The following is a 23,761-nucleotide window of genomic DNA, read 5'->3' as shown; positions in this document are numbered from 1 at the left end:
CAGCAGGAGGAGACACAGACTTGTTGGGAGGAAATGACTTGTTAGAGCTGTGATTTTGTATTGTTTGAAAGATGCTGGTGTCTCCTGTTTTGGCTTCACAGTCATGCTGTATTTCCCTCTGTAGGTTTTAGAATTCCCCAGCTTTAATGTAACTCATTATTCATGCAGGCATGCAGCTAGTGTAATAATTAGTATTACAGGAGGCAGAATAATAGAATCTGCTCAAACTAATTAGTTATAAAAATGAGGGATTTTCTCATATTAGGAAACAGCTGTGATAGTTAAAGAACAACCTGAAAGGTAAAATTGGGAGGTTTTACTCTGGTTCTAAAGGGTGAGACAGGTTTACTGGAGAATGGCCCCTGGCACTGACCAGGAGCCTCTAGAGGAATACAGTGATCTGAGCTCTGTGGGACAGGACAGTGGAAGTGTGTGCCCAGTGGGAAAAGCATAGCTGGCTGTTATTATTGTTGCTATCATCATGATTATTTGTATTGCACGAGTGCCCAGAGGCCCCAGCTGAAAAAGGGTGCCATTGTACTAAGCATTGCATAAACATTGTGAGAAGCAGTTTTGCCATGAATAATTTATGCCTTATGGCACTGGGAAATGTGAAAATCAAGAGAAGAAACAGTGGTCCAGAGAGGCGAGATTGGGCACTAAATGCTTGATTGTGTTTCCCAGTGCTAGTCTGAGGACATGGCTCATGTTTCAAGGTGAAGTAAAACTCACTGGAAACTTTAGGCTCTGAGACATGACTCTGTCATTTGGCTCCTTGCTGCCTTGACAGGAGGAAAGATGATGTTTCTCAATTTCAGTGGGAATGAGAATAAGCTAGATGAGAAAAACAAAACACAATTGTGCTTACAGTGTGGACCAGCCTCAAGCTGCTTATAAGCTGCCAGTGTAGCTCATAACTAATAAAGTTTGGATGTCTTTTAATGGTTGCTTTTCTGCTTCCATTTCCTTGTGTTTCTTGGAGGCTTTGTGCTGTAGTTTCCCTTGAGATTGCTTTTGTACCTGTGAAAAATTTTACTGTTTGGATAAATAATTTGAATGCCTTGTCAGATCATAGCATAATATCAATCTGATTGACACAACCCTAATTCCAGGGAGAAGGAAATGCATGTAGGAGAGGAAGAGGAGAAATATTTTTTAAACTAAATATTTTGCAATTTTTAGTTATTCTGCAGCTTTCATAGGTGTTTTTGAAAAGAAAAACACTGGGATGTTTAATGGAAACCTTAATCCCCATGTTTTTCTGACCCCCTCATTTGTATTTCAGATTATTTTTTCTTTTTCAATGCTGCTTCAAAAGATAAAAAACTGAATTTGACAAATTCTCATTTAACACTGTTGTACCTGCAGGAGTTTCTTTTAGGGTTTAATGCAGACCTTTGTGGGTGAAAGTTTAAATAGCCTTGTGTGTGTCAATTCTGTTATGTGCTCATTGCCTCACTTTCTTGGCTTGTAAGAGCAATCCAGCCTCCTTGGCATTAATTAAGAGGCATGAAAATGCCTTAAGCTATGGGATTTGCTGTGATAAAAGGTATGCCATCAGCAAATGCTCACCCTCATTACTGTTCCCAGCAGTGACACAAAGTCCTGTTCATTCCATTCTGTTCTTTTCCTTTTCTATTTCTTCACTTCCTTTCCTTTCAAGCTCTCTTCCCCCCACCCCTCTCCCCCTTTTTATTCCCTCCATCTCATTTTCCACATTGCCATCTCTCTATCTTTCCTTCTATCTGTGCTCACTGCAAAACTTTTGCACTCTGCAGAGTGGGCAGCACTGATCAAAGCCAGCTCTGTGTCCTGTGCTCCAAGGGTAGAGCTCATCTGGGGCAGATGCAGAAAGCACAGCTGAGAAGGGCATGTGCCTGGTTTTCAAGAGCTAACTGAATGAAATAGGTTCTCTATTGACATTATCCCACAAATAACTTTCTGTATAGGTATATACTAAAGTCCCAATGGATTATTAAAGCTCTCTGTCTCCAGCAGTCTCCTGCAGACATGTGAATGCATCGAGTAAACCCTTAATGTATCAGCCTGTGCCTGCACCTGTCTTGCTGGCATCGAGAGGGATCTTGTGTGCAGCATGGGCAGGGAGGGGGCTGAAGAGCCAGCTGGGACTGTGTCCCTCTCGTGCTGAGCTCAGAACATGATGAAGAGCACTGAGAAAGTCCCTGCCCTACAGAAGCAGCAGTGCGAATGTACCCAAGGCAGATGAGAAGCCAGCTGGAAGAGCAAAGTGAACTACTTCTGAAAGTGTTAGCCAGACCCCTGTAGCAGGCTTCAGTTGCAAAACAGCCTTGGTTTGAAAAGTTTATCCATTGCAATCTTCTGAATACTTACTCTTAAGATCTAACATGTCAAGGGCTAACATAGATGTAAAGAAAATGAGATGAAACTTTCATGTTCTTTGCCTTCGGGCTATTAGGCCATTGAACAAAGTCAGAAGTTGTGTGTGTCTTTGTGGTCTTTTGAGTGCCTCTCCATAGGCAGTTCTGAAACTTTTTCTCCCAAACATATGAAGGAAGAAATTCATCAAAGGATTTTCTGATGAAAATCCTTGGTTTCAGCAAATTATCTCTTAAATAAAAGCTCCCTGTTATTCCTGACTAGTTTAAGTTGGGATGTTAAAGGATAGAGTTTAAAGGTCTTACATCAGTATGTCAGGTTCAAGAAGTGGCTTCTGACTAAGATAATTTCAGAGTTTTTTGGCTCATTTTAGAACAAATTGGATTATTTTTCCTCTACATTTATTTCTTCTTGCAATTCTAATGAGAAAGAAAAATTACTGACACATTTTCTGTGAGTGGTGACTTGGTTCCATTCCTTTGTTAGACATGTTAGTTTTTGTTATAAGCATAAATTTGGCTATTCCCCATTCCTAACACACTTTGCAGCATGACTTTCTGACCTAAATGGGGCAGCTGCAGCCTTTAGGTCTAAATCAAGTCATTCTTGTGTTCAACCGGGAACAAATGAAAGTCTATCCAAAACAAAACTTTAGAAAAGTGGGAAGCAGAACAAAACCTGATGGAGGGGAGGGTGCACAAGTGTGAAGGAATTGAGGAACACAGATAACAAGAGAAAGCTGGTAAGGAGCACAGGCTAAAATATAAGGAATGCAATCAATTTTAATCTGTTAATGAAGTAAAACTTACATCAGGATCATTGATTGGAGAGGTGCCTTCTGCAGCTGTTCAGCTGGTGGATTATTGCTCTTTTCCCCCATCCAGTAGAACTGTGTTTCTCAAAGAGGCTTTTCAGAAGAATTCCTTAGGGAGCAAAGTTGCTACCATAATATAGTTTTTCTTTCTAAACCATTTGGAATACATAAATGCTGTATAGTACAGGAAAAAAGGAAGAAAAGGATTTAAATAACCATGAAAAGTTCTCTTCCTCTACAAGGAAAAGAAATACTATTTTTAAAGGGTTTTCCAAAATCCAGGTACTTTTACAGTCCTGGAAATCACAAAGTATTACAGTTTCTGTTCCTAGACAGGAGTGTGAATCTCTGGGAGATTTTTTTTTTCCCAAGGTATAAAATCCTTGATTATACCAAAGCTATGACTTCTCCATTCCACAGGGACAAGCATTTCATCCCCAAAATTCAGAAGTTCCCTGCACCTCATGGCACCATTGCCCTTTACCACCATAGAAACCTGGTGCTTTGGAAAATTTGCTCCGACTGAGAGGTAGAGAGGCCTTTCTAAAACATGCCTTCCTCTGAGCTTGGTAAGACTGAGTGAGTGCTAGGCCCTGGGAAAATTGTATCCTGAAAATCTGATGTGGAACTTTTTTGCTCTAACCTTCTATCAGCACAGCTTTTGCTATTTTGTATGATTTATATTACTTTTGGGGACACTGCTTGACTTTTATGCACAGGAGTTCAGCAGTGCCATGAGTGAATTGTTACCTTCTTTTCAACAAATGAAAATTAAGACCTGCAAATCTTGGCTTACAAAGCTTGACTTCCATTAAAATGTAATTACCTCTCTTTTGTGCCTTTTACATTAAGAGTGGCTTCAAATGGTGTGTGGCTCCTGCTCAACTGAATTACTTTCATTTGCTGCTTGCATTGTAAGAATGAGATTCTGGAATAAAGATGACTGTTTAAAGAGGACTGCTGCAATTCCAAATTGCATAGAGAAAGTTCTGCTAATCAAATTAACTTGTTTACTTGCTAAGAACCTGACTGGAATTTTTGTTACTGATCATCTTGGGCCCACAGAAAGTGGGTCCAGTGCTAATCCATGACCAGTTTTTAATCCTGTGAATAATTCCAAGTCTTGTGACTATTAGTGGGGTTATTCTGGTGATGAAGGATTAGATAATCCAGTGCCTGTGCATTGACACAGTTTGCTCCTGCAGGGCTGTTTGGTTTTGATCTTGCTGGAAGTGCCCTGGTTCTAGGGGGGAGCAGAGTGGCTGTGCACTGCTTGGATGTTGCACACTGCAGGGATTACCAGGCATTTGCAATTTGCTATCTGCATGTGCCCTGCTCCAGGATATTTAGCCTGGCTGAGCAGGTCCCTGAACTGACCAGAATCTGCTCTTCTGATATCCAGGATTTTCATCTTTCTTTTTGCTTTGCTTCTGCCCCTCTGGACCCTGAATTCTACCATAGATAGCTCATAAAGGTACCGCCAACTGGTGTCTGGCACAAGTGGGCCATCTGACTTGAAAGCAAATAGGGCAGTGAGTAGATTTAGATTCAAAGTCTGTGTGGGCTGGTGTGAACCTGAGTTTCATCTGGTTAAGTGTTTTTACCATAGTGTGTCTCTGTATTTTTGGTAGTGCTTGTCTGCAGCAAACACATTCCCTGAAGGCAAAGGACAGCTGGTGCATAGCTCTATGGCTCTGCCTGTGGAAATACTGCACTCAGTGGGGCGGGTGAGGAGAAGGATGCTGCTGTAGGCCCAAAGCTCCTGAAAATGGCAGGGTTCTGCTCAGAATAGTCCCTGCTTACTGGGCAGCTTTTCCTGCTCCCCTCTGGCTCAGTGGTGAGTGTTGCTGGGGTCACACTGCTTTGCAGTGCCAGTGAGATGTGGAATCAGCTTTGTGCTTCTCCATCAGCCAGGCTGTCTCAGTGGGCTCTGCTTAGTCACTGTAATTTCTGATGGGACCACATTAAGATGCCTGATAGGAAATGGCTGAACTGAAGGTCTTGACATTCAGTCTGTGCTAACCTGAATTGAATTTTGACCATTTTCATGTATGGAACAGGAAACTGAAGGGGACTGTTGGACAGCGTACCTAGGGGATCTTCCCCTAACTTGACTAGCAAGCTGATGCTGGAGTTTGGGACTGATGAGCTGGCAGATAACTCTCATTGTTTGAACTTGGCAGCCTTTTGAGCATGGTGATTTCAGTCATTCCTGGTTATTCTGGGGAGGGTAGCACTGGCAGGGTGATCAGGGTGATGTGGTTCCCAGTGTGGCTGTGACCCAGCAGTAGTCATAAAAGTGGAAATCATAGCGTAGGGTGAACAGAGGTGAGGACAATAAAAGCCTGATAAATACAAATGTAGAGAAATGAAAAAACATGAGCAAAGTGCATCTTGAAGCAACTTTATACATTGTTAGCCATGGACATACCATAGCCTGATCATAATCAAAGCAGGTAGAGTGTAGCTGTGAACAGACTTGTGCATGAGCATATGAACATCAACATTTTCATGGGTCAGCACATGGGTATTGGTGTCTGTGGTGGGAATTATAAAAGAGCCTAAGGGCATGGAAATATTTGGGCAGTTTCCTTTTTTCCATTCTTTTATTTTTTTCATACTCCCACAATTGTCACGGAGCAAATATGCTGTGCATCAGTCCAGATTACCTGTTTGAAAGATGAAGCTGTGGTGGTGTGAGTACTTTTAATGAGGGAGGAATTCCATCTGGCTCATGACAGTTTTACTCTGCTGAGGCCCAAAGCAGAGTCACTTGTCTTTGGAGATAGGTGGGTTTGGCAGTTTGGATGATGTGCAAATCACCACAAGGCAGACAAAGGGGAAGAACTGAGAAAGGAAGAGATGTGGACCCACAGGCATTGAGTGCAAAGGGATAAACAGTGGGCTGCCTGGTACCTCAGGTTGAGTGATGATGGGGACCTGGTGCATTCATGTGCCTGCAGACCACAGCCTTCTCCTGGACTCTTCTGCAGAGTCCTGCTGGCAGTCTGCCTGCATTTATGTGTCTCCTTAGCTCTTAGTAAATGTGGTTCAAGTCTGCATAGTGCCCTGCTGCTTGTGCTGGGTCTCAATAAACGTTGCAGATTCCAGTGCTGGTCTGATTGATAAAATGCCACCGTTTCTTTCACAGAAAGTGGTGTTGTGTGGGGAATAAAAAGTATGAGGGAGAGTGCAATCAATGCAGAATCCAGGAGGGTCAGTGTTATAGAGAGGCAAAATTGGAGGAAGTGGAGGATGTGGGTAAAAGAGATTGAGGGGGGATACAGGAAATTTGCAGTGTGGAGGGAAAGCTGTACCTGAAAGCAAATTAGATACTAAATCAATGAAAGATTACTTTTTCTCATGACAGGTTATGGAATAATGTCAAATTGTGTGTATAGCTCCAGACTACAGACATTCAGATGCACATGCAAGCACACACACACATGCAAAAGCAGAGGGAAAAAATAGTTTTCAATTAAAAAAATATAATTATTCTTTTAAATTATCTCTTTGAAATTAAATAATTATTATTCCTTTGAAATTTAAGCAGAGTTTTTAAGGGAAAGATATTTTAGAGCAGGTTATGTGACTAAACAAGTATTTTATTTTACTTTTACTAAAGGATTATGGAAAGTAATTTTTGTTTTGTGATAACAAGTGAGAAAAAAAATGTTGGTTTGAAACACTAGGAAAAAGGAAAAACAACCATCAGAGAAATGTGGTAGCCTAAATTCACCTTCTGCTGGAGGTACCTGGCCCCATCCATACCTGAAAGAAGTTGGTGTAGTTGCCTTGGTTTTAATGAAGACAAGCTGTTTTTACCACAACTGGTGATTCCTAGACTATGTTATGTAAATGAGTCAGAGGGAAAAGAATTATATTTAAAAATAACAATTCCACCTTAAGGGCCAAGTGCTTTTCTTCTCATTCAAGGTGATAGTTGTTATTTAACCAGAGGTGGTGTTCATGGCAGCAATATTGACAGAGTTCCAGAAGTCCTTGGACAGCCCTCTCAGGCAGCATGGTGGGATTTTTTTGGGTGATGCTGTGCAGGGCCAGGAGTTTGACTCAGTGATCCCTCTGGATCCCTTCTAACTCTGTGTGTTCTATGATTCTACGATAGTTTTGCTTGGTTTGGTTAATGATATCAAGGCTTAGGCAAACCTTTGTCGGCTTGCTTTCTGTTGTGGTTCCAGGAAAGGTGCTTCACAGGAGCTTTGTTTCTGTCTCTCTGTGGTACCTGTTGTGCTGTTTTGTGCTGGTGTCAATAGGGATTCACTCATGTTCCCAGTGAGAGCTGTTGTTTTCCCCATTACAAGGTGACATGTGACACAAGAGTACCTGATCCTCTTAATTTGTTTTAATTTCCAAGGTCCCTCTGTGGATTTCCTTTACCTGTCGAATACCACACTACCCTAGAGTACAGTGAAAGTTACTGCAGGTGGTAGTACTACACACAAATTTTCCCTTGTGCCTTCCCATCCTTCCCTTATGTACCCCAAATTAATGAGAGAAGCAGGTGCTCCTTATTCCTTTTCTCATCCCATCAGTCTCAGCTGGCTGGACAGGCCGTGCTCCCAGGGCCCCAGGCCTAGAGTAAAAGCAGGGTAATCCTGACGATGGGGAGAAAATGATGAGGAGGACTCTATAATATCAGAAGGTTAATGAATTACTTTATTATATTATTTTATACTGTATTATACTACATTTAAACTGAAACTGCACAAACACCCAACTCCACTCAGCTGCCCAGGATCCTGTGGCTGTCTGCTGACCGACAGTCTGCCCTCGCTGTTGGCCCTGATGGGCCAAGGAAACAAAGCACCATCACTCTGGGTAAACAATCTCCATATTGCATTCTCCTTTGGCACAACACAGGAGCAGCGAATGAGATAAGAATTGTTTTGATCATTCTTTTTTCTGCTTCTCTTACTGCTTCTCTCAGGTTCAGAGAATGTGAGTCCCATGCAGGCCAAGCTCCCGCTGCCTCCCAAGTGCGCATAGGTGTCTGTCCCAGGGGAACGGGGAAGGGTTGGCACTGGAGGAGCGGGAGAAACAAGAGAGCTTTCTCCTCCTGGTCTGGAGCTGCTCACACATTCAGAGAAAGCCAAAGGCTCACAATGAGACAGAAAGGAAGCAGGGGAAGGGTATATGTGTGGGTAGTGTGTGCAGTGCTTTCTTCCCGCTCTCCACTGAGCCGTGACCCGGTTTCTCCAGGAGATGCCTGCTGTTTTCTTATTTTCCAAGCAAGTTCCTGAGACAATGCTTTGCATGCCAAACAGGGTCAGCCCTCACATAGGGAGGGTTCTGAACTGAACATGCAACTCCCTCTCCATCTTCTCTACTGCCTTGACCTTTCCTGTTATTTTTCTTCTTTTCCTTCTCTTTTCCCTTTCTTTGTTCAAAATGAGGAGACAATTCTTAGGTGCATGGAGAGAAAAAAAAAAGGGGAACATCCACGAGTATTAAATGAGATTTATTGCAGTGCCTGCTAGACACTAATTTTTTATTGTTTTTGTTATATCTTGACAGAATCCAAGAAGAAGAAAAAGGAAGGCAAGAAACAAGAGAAGATGCTGGATTAATGGAGTCAACTTGGGCGATGTGAGAAAGGGACATCAGCAAACATGATCAGTTAACAGTTCCATTTAAACCTAGGCATCTTATCCTAAAATTATTTATAGCTTAATGGTACCATAGAAGGAAAAAAGCAAACACAGAAAAAAAATCCTTTTTTTTTTATATTACTTTAGTATTTTTAATGTATAACCCTAACAACAATTTTTAGAGGCCTGTAATAAAGGACTCCAAACTCATTTAGAAAATTATGTCTATTGTATATTGAAAATGTAGAGCTTTTTAATTTTTTTTCTCAAGTCTTGCCATAGGTCTCAGTCTGGTAATTAGTGCATGCAAGCAGAACCAGAGCCTGTGTGGGGCTCTGCTGAAGCCAGTGGTACCCTGTGTGAACATAGCACTCTGGCTGGATGCATTTATATTGAAGATTGGGATCTTATATCTGAAAAATTGAGACCTGTTTCTTAATATCTGATTACATCTGCATAACTGTATGAAACTGTTTGTTTAAGGAAAGGATGGGGGCATTTTGTTGAGTATTTACAAGTATGGTATTTTCTTGGATGTGTGCTTAATGTTCATTCCAAAATGTCACCATCTACAGGTAAAAACCAGTAACACTCCTTTCCTTAACCATATTTTGAATGTTGGCAGTAAATCTAAAATCTTTCAACAACGGGACATAAAAGAGTCCTAATTTTTCATGATTTTCTAGCAATGATTTTTCAAAGTGGAATGATGACAAAACTTGCCACTTTTCAGCATCTCAGTGTGGGTGGATGGTAGTGTCCTCCATTTCACCTATCAAAGCTGAAAAATGCTGTATTTTATTTGTTAATTTTGACAGAAGGGGGAAAATAATTTTCATAAAAGATCCAGTTGAAATTGTTGTGATTCTGCCTAACCCAGCTCTCTTTTGTATCAGTGGCAATATTCATGTTAATCTTAATTATAGCTGGTTAGAATTTCTGGTGGGAAATAAAAGGAGAAATCTGTTTGAAAACCACCAGAGGTAGTTAATATATTTGACCAAGAAAGGGACAATTTGTGGGACCTGAAACCAATAGTAATGAAATAAGTTTTGGTTTATCTTTCAGTAAAACAGAAGGGAAATACAAAACCAGTATCTTTTGCTTTCTTATACTTTTATATAAGCAAAAAACCTTGGGAAAAGCTCAGTCAACCTAAAATTAGTTATGATTTTTTTAAAATATAGTTTGCAGGGGAAAAAAAGAAAAATTACAACCAGCTGTTTTTCAGTTTGTTCAGTTTTACCTAATTTAAATGATTCTGAATCCTGAAGGAAGTCACGAAGTAGAAAAAAGATCTGACCAATGGCTGGTCTGTCTCAAGGTGAAGGGTTGTTTAATGAGCTGACAACAAGTAGACCAAAATTTTTAGAGGAAACATAAGGGATTTCAGTGTCCAGGTTAGGTTCAAAATCATTGCTTTGGAATTCTAAATCTTTAAATTCAGCAGCAAGAAATAATCTTTGCCATTTGTGTGGGCTGCAGGCTGGTCAAGAGGAACAGTCTCCCCTGTACTCCTGCACGGTACCCACTGACTTTGGTGAAGCTGCAGCAGGCTGTGTTCATCTGAGTAAATCACATTTCTCTCTTGGGATTAGCTTGTAGACAAGCAGAGAGTCTTTTTCTTTTCACACTAACATCACTCCCCTTTATTATGAGAAAGAGTTGTAACAATTGTAGAGCTTGCCCTCTTTTTTCTCCTGCGGAGGGTACGGCTGATCTAGACTCACGGTGAGGCAAGTCCTTCTGTTCCCAAACACTCCTGAAGCCTCCTAGCCAAGGCTGCACATAGCTTAAGGTAGACTAGCCTCACAATTCTTTCCCAGACTCCTTGGGTGTGTTTTGCAGTCTGTGTTGATGTCCTTGTTATTTTGACCATTCTGTTAGACATACCTGAGTCTGTGGTATAGTTAAAAATGTCCCCCACACATGGTGGAGGTGCAATGACCAAATCTAAAATCTTAAAGGCTCATATTTAGGTGGTTCTGGGTGCTATTTGGTTTGTTCATGGTCTAATCAGGTCTACCTGTGCTTGTGCCTCAGACTTAAACTAATGGTTTGGTAGGTCTGGTTGAAAGCAAAGGGAGAAGGAAACTTTTTTCACTCACCAAAGGTTTGTCTGTCTACATGCTGCATCAGTTCACTTGAAGTGGCTCAACTTTGAGTGCCAACACTGTTGCACCATTGTCTCACGCTGGTTAATCTAGTCCATGTTTCATAGGGAGCTGGCAAGAATTGGGAATGATGTTGAGACCAACACTTTGATTGTTGTTTAGCAAACCTTAGATGTGACTACTTATTTCCACCTCTGTGAGTATAAAGAAAATAAATTCCCCTGTGTTTCCTCTGAGGCCTCAACGGTCCTTTCGTTTAACTGCCCATCTGGCTTTTAAAGGAACATTCCTAACAGATTTTGAAAGAAGCCAGTCAGGTTCCTGTGATGCCATAGGGTCTTCATGGAGAGAGTTTACAGAAAATAAAGAAACAAAACAAAAAATATCATGTTAGGACCAGAAGAAAATTCAGCAAAGGGTGTGAAATAGGAGAACATTTCTTATGTACGACTCGTCCAATCTGTTTGGATCTATATTGGCATCTTATTGTTGACAGCAGTTAGAGTAATAGTTTATAAACTTAAAATGAAGAAAATTTATAGTAAGCCAGAAGAAAACATTCAGTGGAAAATCTAGCTATGCAGGAGGTGGTAAAGTAATTTATGGCTGAACACAGAGGAAGATTGACTAGGTCAGTCAGGTCAGCTCTGAAAGGAGGCTCCCAGTACCTAAAAGGAGCCCTTGTTTCACTAGTGACATTATCAAGAAAGCAAAAGGCAAGATTCTGAAAAAAACCTCTTCCCACTCATCTTGATCAGTTTCTACTTCAGTCATTCTGAAACTTCTCCATATCTGCTTTCTAATCTTCTACCCTCCCTGCTTTGGGAGGGCAAGCTGGTCTGACAGTGCTGTGGGAGCAGCTACTTCAGATGAAAAACGTGTTTACCCTCTTGGTGCTATCCTATTACAATGAAAAATGACTTAGCATAGATGTGTTGCTTACCTAGTTTAACGGACAGAAATTTGTTTCAAGAATGTCCCTCTCGAGGAGTGGTTTGCATCTTCATTTGCTACAGCTGTAATGGAGTATGGGAAGGTGATAAAAAAACCCAAATGGCAGCCTTTTTCTGAGCAATCAAATCTGTTATAAAAGAGATGGGTGAGTTGCTGAACATCGGATATGGTTGAATCTGCATCTAGATTCTAGATTCCAGCGAGTTTAAACCTGAATATATTTGGGTATATCTCCTTTCTCTTTCTCTAACTAAGCTGAGGCAATGCTGCTTTCAGTTAGGCCTGTCTATATCTTGATTTAAAACAATATTTGAGGACTAGGACATTTTCTGACTTAGATATGGCTTCTGACAGAAATGCCCAATTCAGCCTGGCCTGTTTAACAGTCTGTTAAGTGCAGCAAAACTTCTGGGCAAGGCTCCAGGAAGGGAAAATGTTTGTTATACATGCAGGTAGATACTAAATTGTAATTTACTGATTTTTATATTCTAATTCCATAATGACATTCTGGGCTGAACTGCTTTTCAAAGGAGAAAAGTTAGAAGAAATGAAAGAATAACAATTACAAAATTTATAAAGAGGCAGCTTTGGAGAGTCGGTTAAGAAGAGAAAGATAGGAAATCAGGAGCCTTTTATACAAATTTCTATTGCCTGCTCCTTACATGCAAAAGGCAGAACTACTGGTTGGCACATTTGTTTTTATGCTTTCCCTTATTTGTGCCTTAATGAAAACAGATCAAATGTAAAGTGTTACAGAGAAGCAAAGTCCCACTTCAGCCTCAAGAGAAAGTGTTCATGTAGAGACAAAGTCAAAAGGAGACAATAGTATACAGGCTAATGTCAATGTTGAGGGTGGGACAACAACCTAATTTTCCCTCAAGTCTAGGAACTGCAGCAACATTAGCAATGTAAACTCACCACTTTTTAAAGCAATATATTGGTGAGGTGGACACCATTTTGATATCCCACAGCAGTGGGATTTCGCGTCTCCACATGAAAAATGTCTCCCACATCCTCCCAAGGGGAAACAGTAGGTCAGTGGGGGTAGGTGTCTTGTATTCAGTCTGTTTTAATTCTCTAGGACAGCACTTCTCTGAAGTTGAGACTGAGTTCTCTTTGCAGACACATATTATAGCTGTTGCTTGCCTTCCCACACTTATCCATAATTTTGATAGCATTTACTGTCAATGCCTGCTAAGGCACTCTACTTCTCAGTTAAACTTCTGTGGATGTTGATGTTCTTTCCTCATCCTTGAGACTATATTCTCCATTTCATCCTGGATTGTTGCACAACAGGAAGCCCAAGTCTATACCACAAATTTCCTCCAACTGTGTCCTTCTGAAATTAAAAGACACAGTACCAACTTTTTAATCACTGTATGACAATGAACAAGAAAGTATGATATTGAGCAAAGAGAGTCCCTGGATTTGCTAGTAGGATGGATTGGTGGTGAAACTGTCCTCATAACTTGACCTTGTCATGGCTTACTAGGGGACAGAAATGATAAAATGATCATCTCAAAAATTAGAGACATTGATGCAGGAGCATCTGTCTTCAAACAAAAAAAAACATAGAAAAGAGAAAACCACCTTAACTAGATAAATAGTGGCAAGCAGCTATATCCTTTACCACTGACCTCTTTTATCATCAAATTATTGTGGTGCATAGAGTTTCAGGGGTAGTGAAAGACTTGCCTAAGTAGGTGTAGAGCATGGAGAGAGCCTCTTCCACCCATGGGTGTTTGCATTTGGAGAAGATGTAGGTAGTCTCATTCATAGCAGCATCTAACTTTGCTTTTGGACCAAAACTAAACAATGCTGAAATGGAATCATTTTCCTAATGGCCCCTTTCTGCCACTCTTCACAAATGGCCATCTGTCTTGTGGCCTCCTCACTCTGAACTGAGCAAGAATCTGGGAAAGCATGAGAATTCAGCTACATTCAACTATTATTATCTCAGTTGGTGGGGTTTTACAATCCTTTAGCCCTTTCTGCAGTTTGCCATTTAAATTTGGATGTCTTGGAGTCCCAGATGGCTAAAGAACTCTGTAAGTATCTCCTAGCCTTTAAACCATTTGGCTTTGAGTGAGTTGTATATTTAAAAGCTGTACCTACAGATTTGACTCCTTTCTTAACCCATGATAACAAATAAAAAACCAAAAAAACCACAACAAAACTTCAAACATGTCCAAAAAGTGGATTTATTGATGAGCTAAAAATGGAGGCACACAAGTATTCCCATTACATTGAAAGTTAAAGACTGTACAAAACCTTTAACCCTGAATCCAGTGATGGGAAGCTAGGTAAATGGGTAGCCTCTGCAGGGATGTTTTACCCTCAGCCAGTTTCATTCAATTATTTTGCTGTTTGAACTCCCTCACTCTATTCTATCTGGCAACAAAACATTATTTAGCTTTTCATATTAGATCATTCATTGCACTCCCCATATTACAATCATGTAGTTCATCTAGACTTTTACAGCTGGAGGAAATGGCTGTGATAGTGCAGAGTGTGTTGTGGTTGCTGAGGTGGCCTGAAGCAGAGACAGGCTGCAGCTTGGAGCTAGAATCCACCTAATGCAGATGTCAGCATCAGACACAGCAGCTCTCTAAATACACACACACATGCACAATGCATATATATATATATATATACACACACACATATATACATATATATATATATATATATATATATATATACACACTAATATATACATTCATACATGGGGGAAAACTCTAGAAAGGTGCATACATAATTTTAAATGTGAATCACAACTGGTGCTGCCATGTTTTCAGGCTGTGGTTGAAATAAAAGATCTTGTCCTGTGCTGTTGTTTAAGTGAGGATATATGAGTAGGATGAAAAACTAGATTTCTTCCCACCTGCCAGCACTTCAGTTTAAGGATAGCTGTGTCCAAGGGGAATGCAAAACACATGCCACTGTAATGGCCAAAAGGACTTAATGTCACAGTGATGTTCTCTTCTGTCACACCAAGTACACACAAGGGCTTTGTTCAAAGCTTCGAAGTGGATGAACTGCTTCAGTTAAGTGTGAACATATACACACAGACAGGAAAAGTCTTTTTCTCTGCCAATAAAAAGTGAGGAAAATAGGTAAAATAAGATGGAAAAATAAAAGTAAGAGAGAAATCATATTAATTCTTGTGTTTTGAGTGGTAAACCGAAAGGAGAAATGAAAGTCAAAATAACAAAGCCTGAATATCATATTCAATGGATTTCTAATTCTGTATATATCTATTAAACCAGTGCTATATGATATCTTCTTATGGGTTACTTTCTTTTCCTGTTCCTTTTCCTTTTTTTTTCCAGTTTGTATATTGATTTTGTAAGCTAGCAGTGTGTTACCTTTTCAATTTTTTAAAACTTGTATGAAAGCCATATATCCATATTGTAGAATGAAAGCATTAATCCTGTAACATCCCTTGATGTTTCCCTTAGCTCTGTGGGATTTTGGGGGGCTCTAGCGAATGTATATGTTTACCAATTGTATCAGCGTAATTTACTTGCTCTTAGTGGCGATAAAAAATTAAATAAACTAATACACAGACTCATGGTGTTCTCATTTGGTTGTGGAAACTGCTTCTGGAATTTCTGAAATTATTCTAAATATATAATGGTGTCTCTTTATTATACTAGTTTTTGTTGGCTGTAGGTGTGGCTTGTCACACGAAGAGATCTGTAAATTCAGAAAAAGTTTTAGTCTGTAGAAAGAGGTCTGCCAGAAAGTGAATCTAGCAGGAAACATTTCTTTGGTTTGTGCCCACTAAAGCCTGTCTGTCCTGATTTCCTGGCACTTTCTAGTTCTTTTAAGCAGCTTGTTTCACTGTACAGTTATTTCAACCTGTGTTATATTGACACAATGATGGATTACAGATGAAGAGTTTGATTTTTAAAAAAAATTACACTTATCAGGTAAGCAGTGGTAAACCCTCATTCCCAGCCTTGTCACACTCAGCTATTTTACTTTAACAGTAACTTTAATGTGTGTGTGTGTGTGTGCATTTGGTGAGAGGTGATTAAGACTGAAGAGTACAACAAAGAAGCCACATTCCAATTTCTCTGGGTGTTTTTTTCTGTGTCCAACTATTAGTTAAAATCTTAGAATACTTAATTAATTACTCCATGAAAACCATTCCATCAGTCACTGCCAAAAGAGGGAGATGCTTCACATTTTTTACAAGACAAGGAGATTGATATAGGCTTCTAAAACTGTTTGGAAGAAAATTAAGTATTGTAAGGTATAAAAAATGACAGTACATTCTTGAAAGCACTAATGGACTCAGAAACCGAAATCCTATCCTTGGAAAGGAGACCAAGTACTCACTATTGTTTATTTACAAAAGAAAAATGTTAATTCCTTTTTAATATGCTGCTTGGCAGTTAGTTACATTTTTAGCTTACAGGGTAGTGAGAGAGTTTTAAGATGCTCTTGTACTTCCATGTGAGGTATCTGATCCTGTCAGGAAATGTGATCTGCTTGAGGAGTGTCAAGTCATGGTTACTTCCCTGAGCTCCATCATGCTGGAGACACAGTTCTGGATTTCTCATGTCCTTCCCACCTCTGTCCTCAGATACTGACTGAGCTATAAACATGGAACAGAGCTTTTACACCCATTCTTTTTGGTTGGGTTGCTTTCCTGGAGTAGGGTCTTAGGAGCTTTTCGGTTTGTTATGTATGGAGTAGCTGAATGGAGAGGACTTCATGCAGAAGAGACCCAAGTTCTGCTCCCACTTTGTGCTCCAAGCTTTTGGGAATGGTGCTTCATTAGGTGGGTCAGAAGTGACTGGGGTGAGATGTCTGCAGGCAAGTATCTGCTAGCAGCACAAAGCCTCTTTGAGGCCTTTAAGACCTCAGAGCTAATATGGTGCACTACTACAGCTGCAGTTCAAAGCCTTTTTGCACTTCATCATCCCTCTGCCCTTGCACAGGATAGACTTGTAAATAAATCTCAAATGCGTGATAGCCGCCCTCACACAGACACAGAGACACACTCACTTCATCCCTTGCCTTGTACATGATGCAGCAGCACCTGAATTTCACTGAGAACAGAGAATTTGCAAAATGAACTCCTCATGTTCAGGATGAAACCTTCCCACAAAATAGCAATCCAGGTTTTTATCCATTATTATCTTTTATGGCGATACGGGAATTTGCCTACATGAGATTCTCTCTGTTTTTCTTAGTTAGCTGGTACTAATTGTCTCCAGTGAAAACCAAATGGAAGAAAAAAAACCCTGTAATCTTGTAGTAAAACACAATTCTGTTATAAAATCTTCATTGGGAGCATTTCTGAAGAAAGATTATTACATTTGTGGTCAAATGAGATTTGACATTAAATACAAATACACATACACAGAGAGACTATCTTTTACAGAAAAATGTCTCCATCCTTACAGGGTACCCTGATTTACAGAAGGCTTTGTTGCTACACAATCATCACTGAAGTTATTATCTCCATTGACAAAGAATGTTTTTTGTTTGTGTTTATTTAGTCTCTGCTTTCTTAGTTAACACTTTTCATTTGCTGCTTTACACCATTTCTACCACAGGAGCAAAAGATGAAATCTTGGATCTGAAAAGGTCAGTAACAATTTTTTTTTTGTTCTGTTCAGTACATAAAGCTTTGCAAGACCAAAACACACCAAAAAAAAATCTATCTTAAAAAGATTGTTTTCAATCAATCAACAGCATTATTAAAGAGTGTTTATTACTGGTGATTATTACTGGAATTTCTGGAGGCAGAGTAAGAGAAAAGTGTTTCATGTTGGGAATGGGGGAAAAGCAAAGATCTTTCCATAACGATAATTAACTTGCATACCCTTGCATTTTGAGATACAGATTTTTTCTCCCCCGATACACAATTTTAAAACCCTACAATAGTAGGGTTTTAAAGCATTCTGCACCTGTATAATTATGTGGGGGCTTTCTGGCTGAAAGCTTTTTTATTCCATTGATTTTTAAAATTTTTATGACTCATTGCAGTTCACTAGAGATGCTCATGGAATCTAGATGTTCAACCTTGGTCAAGTGCAGTGGGTGCTGCCCCAGGGTGCACAGTGGGGTCACTAGGATGAAGTGGCTGCCCGGGGATGTGCTTGATGCAGTAGGAATCTCCAGCTGGAAGGGTGAACCAGCTTCCAATTCCTCCTCAAAGCATTTATGGTGGAGGTAGTAGCCAAAGAGATGTTCCCCCTTCCTTTATTTTCATTTCTTTCTTGCTTGTTTGCTTTCTTCCTTTCCTCCACTTTTTCCTTGGACTTAGGACTCACGCTGCTGACCTGGAATTCAGGATTACTTGAGAAGAAACGTGTCCAGGATGTCAGCAATTACATGGAGTCACTGTTGTAAATAGTCTTAAAACTTCTATGGGGCTAGAAGATATGGAAAGAAATTCTGGGGAGAAGTGGTTTTGAAAAGTGGGACTAGAATCCCTGGTGTAAAGATCAACACAACAAAAAACTGGGTACGTGTGCTAGAAAAAATACAAGAAAGGACACAGACTGGGGCACTGAAGAAACCTGTCCCAAATATAGGTTTGCCTGGGTGGTTGCTGGAACTGGCTGCAAGGTAAGCCAAGTATATCTGACATATAAAAATATATAGGTTATATATATATATATATATATATATATATATATATATATATATATATACACACACACACACACATATATATATTTAGTATATCTGACAAGATATACTTAAAAGGATTTATGTTGAATTCAGGACCTGATTTTGGATATATTCCAAATGTGAACTGGCCCATTTTCAGCATGGAAAAATGTGTTGAGACTCATGATATAATATGCAAAGATCCTAAAATATGTAATATCTCAGTCCTGTAACAATTTACATGAGTGCTGTGCACGCAGTCCTACTGACTCAACAGGACACTTCCCAGTGCCAAAAGGGGTGGCAAGACCAGGTCTCCATCTATCCTTAGCTGGGAATGAAGTGCCATGTTTGTTCTCTTTGCTGCTGTCCTCCTTTGCTGACAGGGGTCCATCACACCCCTGTATAACTGAGTGTCTCAGAGACAAAACATGCAGCCCCTCTGATAAACACTGTTTTGTAAGTAGCTGAATTTGAACTGGGCCTGGGTTATCACAATTGCTGCTTGCTGTCTTATCAGGAAAGCTCCCTAAATAAGCTACTGCTCTATCTGTTCACATGCAAAGGAAAAAGACCAGTCAGTTTTCTTTCAGTGCAGGGTGCCCTGCAACCTTTCACATAAGGGTCACAATAAACTGGTACAACAGAGTAAGAAAAAGGCAATGGAAAAGGCAGCCACCTTCCTACTTTGCAGCATTTATGCTACAGGTCTCCAGAGACTTCATCAAGGGAGAAGAAAAACGGTCTAATCTTAAATCCAGAAATATACTTTACTTGCTGTTGTTATTAGCAGCAATTACAACAACGATGTAACAACCATTATTGTGATTTATGCTGCAGTGTAGTGATACACTCTCAGTTAACACCTTTGATTCAGAGGCTTTCATGCAGTTTGGCAGTGCTGAGCACCCACCACCCCGGTGTGTGGGGTCAGAGGTTAATCTCAGAGGCTGTCCTTAAGCTCCCTCTGTAGTCAATGGAGCATGACAGGTCTATTCAGAAGGTGATTCAAACTAGAGGGCTAGTTTAGCAAATCTGAAAGATGTCACAAAGGGCCTCTTTCCTTGCTAGATGCTGAGGGAGCTTAGGGAAATGAAGTGTATGAGGCTGACTGGAGTTTAGCTTGGTAGTTTGCCCTTCCAATAAGGTTGCAAGCTGCTAAACTGGAAGGCAGCACTTCAAAAGTGTTTAGGAATTTAAAAACTAAAGTGTCTTAACAGCCCTGAATACAGGGACCCAAATGGGTAAAAGACAAGTGGGCTACAGCCACGTATTACAGCAGTGAGTGAGTTTATCTGAAGTCCCACTGCCAGATGGAAGGACTGCCCACACAGCACAGCTGAGAGGGACCAGAGAGTGGGACAGAGGTGATAGTGGAGAGCTCACTGCCTCCTCCTTGGTGTTGGCATGGAGGAGAGGGGAGACAGAGTCCCTGCTTTTGTTCTCCTTGCCCCAGCTGAGGGAGGGAGGGAGGCTGAGCCCTGTCCCTGGCGAGCTGCGGGCACTCAGTGGCAGGCAGCAGGTGCCAGGGCAGCTCCTGTCCCGGAGAATGCGTGGCTGGACGCCGACACCCCGCTCCTTTCATTCCCGCTGGGAACCAGGGCAGAGCCGCATTTCTCAACAGCAGGCCAGGAATTCCTGGAAACAAGCGAGCCCAGGAAGGGGCCATGGAGTGAGAGTGGGATGGTTTGGGAATAGCTCTGCAGGACCACTCCTTATCTCGCTCTTCCTGCTGACAGATTTAGGGTTTTGTCCCACAAGGCGATCAGCATCTCCTGAGAGGCCTCAAACCAGCACCTTAACTACTTTTCTCTGTCAAAACCTCATCTGGACACCTTTTAAATTCTTCAATTTCAAGGGGCTACATAAACACCATTACCCTGGCACCCACAGCCCCTCCTCTGCACAGCCCAGTTCCTCACTTGCTCTCTGTTTGAGGCGGGTGAGCTGTCACCAGCCCGATGCTCTTCCCCCTGCTCCCATATCAGCAGCTGCACTGACAGGAGCCCTCAGCCAAGTGCCTGGCGTGTGGGAGCCTCTGCCAGGACAAAATCACATATTTAGCTCTCTGTGCCAGTGCCAGCTGGGAGGTGTGAACGCCAGAGAGAGCAGGCCTGGGGCTGCAGCTGGCTGGCCGTGCTATTGATCCAGAGGGTCAGCCAGTGTCAGAGAGCCTTGGAAAAACAGAATTAAGCCCAGAGAATCAGAGAATCATTGAGGCTAGAAAAGACCTTTTATATCATCAAATCCAACCATTTAATCTGGAAATGCCACATCCATGAGTTAGAGCAGAAGGCTTGGGGTGCTGAATTTGCCTCATGCTTTTAATACTTAGAGTAGATTTATGAAAAAGAGAGAGGGTGACTTTTTATGCAGACAGATAGCAATAGGTCTAGTGGGAAAGATTCTAAACTAAAAGAAGCTGCCTTTAGACATGCAGAGACTCTTCGTACATATCCATGGAAAAAGAAACAACTGTGTGGGTAAGAATCTCATTTTTTGTATTGCCGACAAGCATGTAATTTAGGAACTACTAAACTGACATTCCTACAAGTCACAACTTTCTATTCACAAGAAAGTCTGCCATTGAACCACAGTCATGCTGTGGGAACAAGATGGACAACTCAAGGATGTGATTGGTCATTTCCAGTCATCCCACCCCAGTGACAAAAAGGGATAGCCACTATCTACACCAGAAAGTCAGCTTGAACTATGTGAGAAAAGGACAAAATGAGAAATTATGAATAAATACAGGATAAGAAAGGTAGCAGGTTCACAGTGAAGTGTGCAAAGAATATGAGCCAAAGTAAACTGAACTTTTAAGTTTTGTTTATAGTTTGGAGGAGGTTTTGCCTGGCAAGTTGGAGAGATGACAGGATAAGTTTTCTTCCTACGTGTATCTAGTGCTTGCAGGGCACACCCTGGCCTCTTGCCAGAGAAAGAGAAGGTTTTTTTTTTTCCTAGTCTGCCAGGTAGGCTTGCAAAACAGCACTCACAAAGTCAGGCTGACTACAGCTCAAAGCAGTCAACAGCTCTGCAGTGAGAGGTTCCAAAGGGCAGGAGAATGGATTGCAGGTACCTTTTGGCTTGGAATGAGAGGCTGAAATAAACTCTCTTGCTTAGCATCATTCATCCCAAACACCCAGCAAGATGTCAACATGCCATGCTCATATCTTGCCAAGAGCTTAGGGACTTTAGCTCACCTCTGTGGTGAGGGACCTCTGCTTAGGCTCTCTGCTCTCTGTCAAAGCACATTATGCCTTTTTGAGCTACTTGCTTTCTAATCTTCACCTCATTAGAAGGGCTGGTTCCAAAACACATATTTAACAGTCATGGGATGGAGCTAAAGGCTTTTCTCCATGCATTAGCTTTCTACTTGTGAATTCTTTTAATTAGAACCTCCCATACTCCTTTTTTGATTTCTTGAATGTTGGAAATATTTAGAAAGAAATCTTGACTTCTTTTCTATGCAACTGAAAGCAAACATAGTGAAGGAAGAGTTAGCACTAGCTGCTGTTTTAAAAAGCTGGTCTGGAAGAGCCCTGAGCCCTGCTTCACAGAGATATCTTCCCTCTTGACCCTCTGGGAAAGGCCTGGGTTTGACCTAATCCTGAATATTCTTTACCCAACTGCAGCATCCCTGAGGCAGGATGCTCTGCAAGAGGCATCATGTTTACAAGCAGCATTTGGAGCAGCTTTTATCTCCATTTCCCCCCAAGAGTGGGCTGTAAAGAAATGAGGTGGGATGGTGAAGAGAAACACAGTCAATGTTCTCAGCCTTCTTTATTTCTTTATCCACTATTTGTGTTAATGATGCCCTGCAGAGTTCATTTTCTATCTGTCACAGGCAGAGAATGCATTGGAGATGGCTGCTTTATACTATGTTTATGCCAGTCATACCTTTTTAATATAGATACATAGATTTCAACATATAGCCTATATCTAAATATATTTTTACATAGCTTATATGTGAATTCTTTGGGTTCTCTGTTAAAAACTCAGTGTATGCTTAAGTTGTAGAACTGTTTCTATTCAGTTTGCCATCATAGTTAAAAATCTAAACAGGTTCAAATAATGATTGGACAAATTAATAGGAAAAATACGCCAAAACTTTCTGGACTGATAAATACAGAGCTGTTGTCTGTAATTTAAGAAACCTTGAAGAGGTAGCATTTCAGTTGGCAGTACAAATTAATTAGGAGTTCAGAGGTTGTCTTCCTTTCCCTGAATTTGTTCTTTCTCCTGATGCCACTGGTCCCTGACTGTACTGGCAACTCATAAGGCTGGGATGATGCTTGACCTCTAAAACTGCCTCAGTACTAGCCCCAACAGGCAAAACAAGGCAAAAAAATAGCAGCTAAAACTAAAGTGTTGTGGAACAATACTCAGAAAAAGAGAAAGGGACGAGACCACAAAACTTTTTGGCCATGTGGAGGCAGCACACAGAGCTTGCTGGACTTCACCACCTACCTGGTTGTTTGACCTTGTTTTCCAAACGTTCCAGCTGTTTAGCTGCAATAATACTCATACTGCAGTCTCATGCTGCAGCTTCTAGTAAACAAAATTTCCTTCTGTTTTCCTGCCACAGCAATTTGGTGTCTGTGAGCACAGTGGAACAGAGCTCAAGGAGAGAAAAGAGAGCCCCAAGGGACCCTGCACTCAGAGGCACTCCCAGGGAGCCTGGCAGTGTGTCCTGCTGCTGCACACCACCAAGGTGAGTGTGGCAGTCACATTTTCTGAACAATCCCTTTGCCCAGGATTTTCCTCCTAGGAAGCTGAGAGGCCTCAGAGAAAACGGAAAACAAATCCTTATCTCATTTGCTTCTCCTGTGTTGTGCTCACATGTGGAATGTATTTGGAGATTGTTTACCCACAGGTGATTGTTTCATTGGTTTCTGCTGTGGGTTGTTTTTACTCATTGGCCAATCAGGGCCAAGCTGTGTTGGGACTCTCAAAGGAGTCACAAATTTTCATTATTATTTTTTTAGCCTTCTGTAAGTATCCTTTCTGTATTCTTTAGTATAGTTTAGTATAGCATTCTTTAATATAATATAGTATCATAAAATAATACATTAGCCTTCTGAGAACATGGGGTCAGTTTCATCCTTCCTTCCTCCTGCCACGGGGTCCCAGCAAATACAGTAGGTGAGGGCTGCTGCCATCCTGTCATGTCTTCTGCCCTCCTCTACTCTGGAACCCTGCCACAGAATTGAGCAAAGCCTGAAATGTCATGTACCAGTCCTATATTAGTGCTTTTAAGTTGTCCTATTTATCCT

General features: G+C 41.0%; 1 protein-coding gene across 1 annotated transcript in view; it reads left to right on the top strand.

Annotated features, from left to right (window-relative positions):
* The window catches only part of PTN (pleiotrophin), a 78,021-nt gene extending 62,602 nt beyond the window's left edge, over window positions 1-15,419 (top strand). Inside the window, exon 5 of the mRNA XM_059845930.1 lies at window positions 8,708-15,419. Coding sequence (XP_059701913.1) covers window positions 8,708-8,760 — 53 coding nt within the window. The 3' untranslated portion in view covers window positions 8,761-15,419. The remainder of the gene's footprint in view (window positions 1-8,707) is intronic.
* The last annotated feature ends 8,342 nt before the right edge of the window (window positions 15,420-23,761 follow it).

Source organism: Haemorhous mexicanus, chromosome 5 (assembly GCF_027477595.1).
Source record: "Haemorhous mexicanus isolate bHaeMex1 chromosome 5, bHaeMex1.pri, whole genome shotgun sequence".
NCBI classification, from domain to species: Eukaryota; Metazoa; Chordata; class Aves; order Passeriformes; family Fringillidae; genus Haemorhous; species Haemorhous mexicanus.
This window is presented reverse-complemented; position numbering and strand designations above follow the sequence as displayed.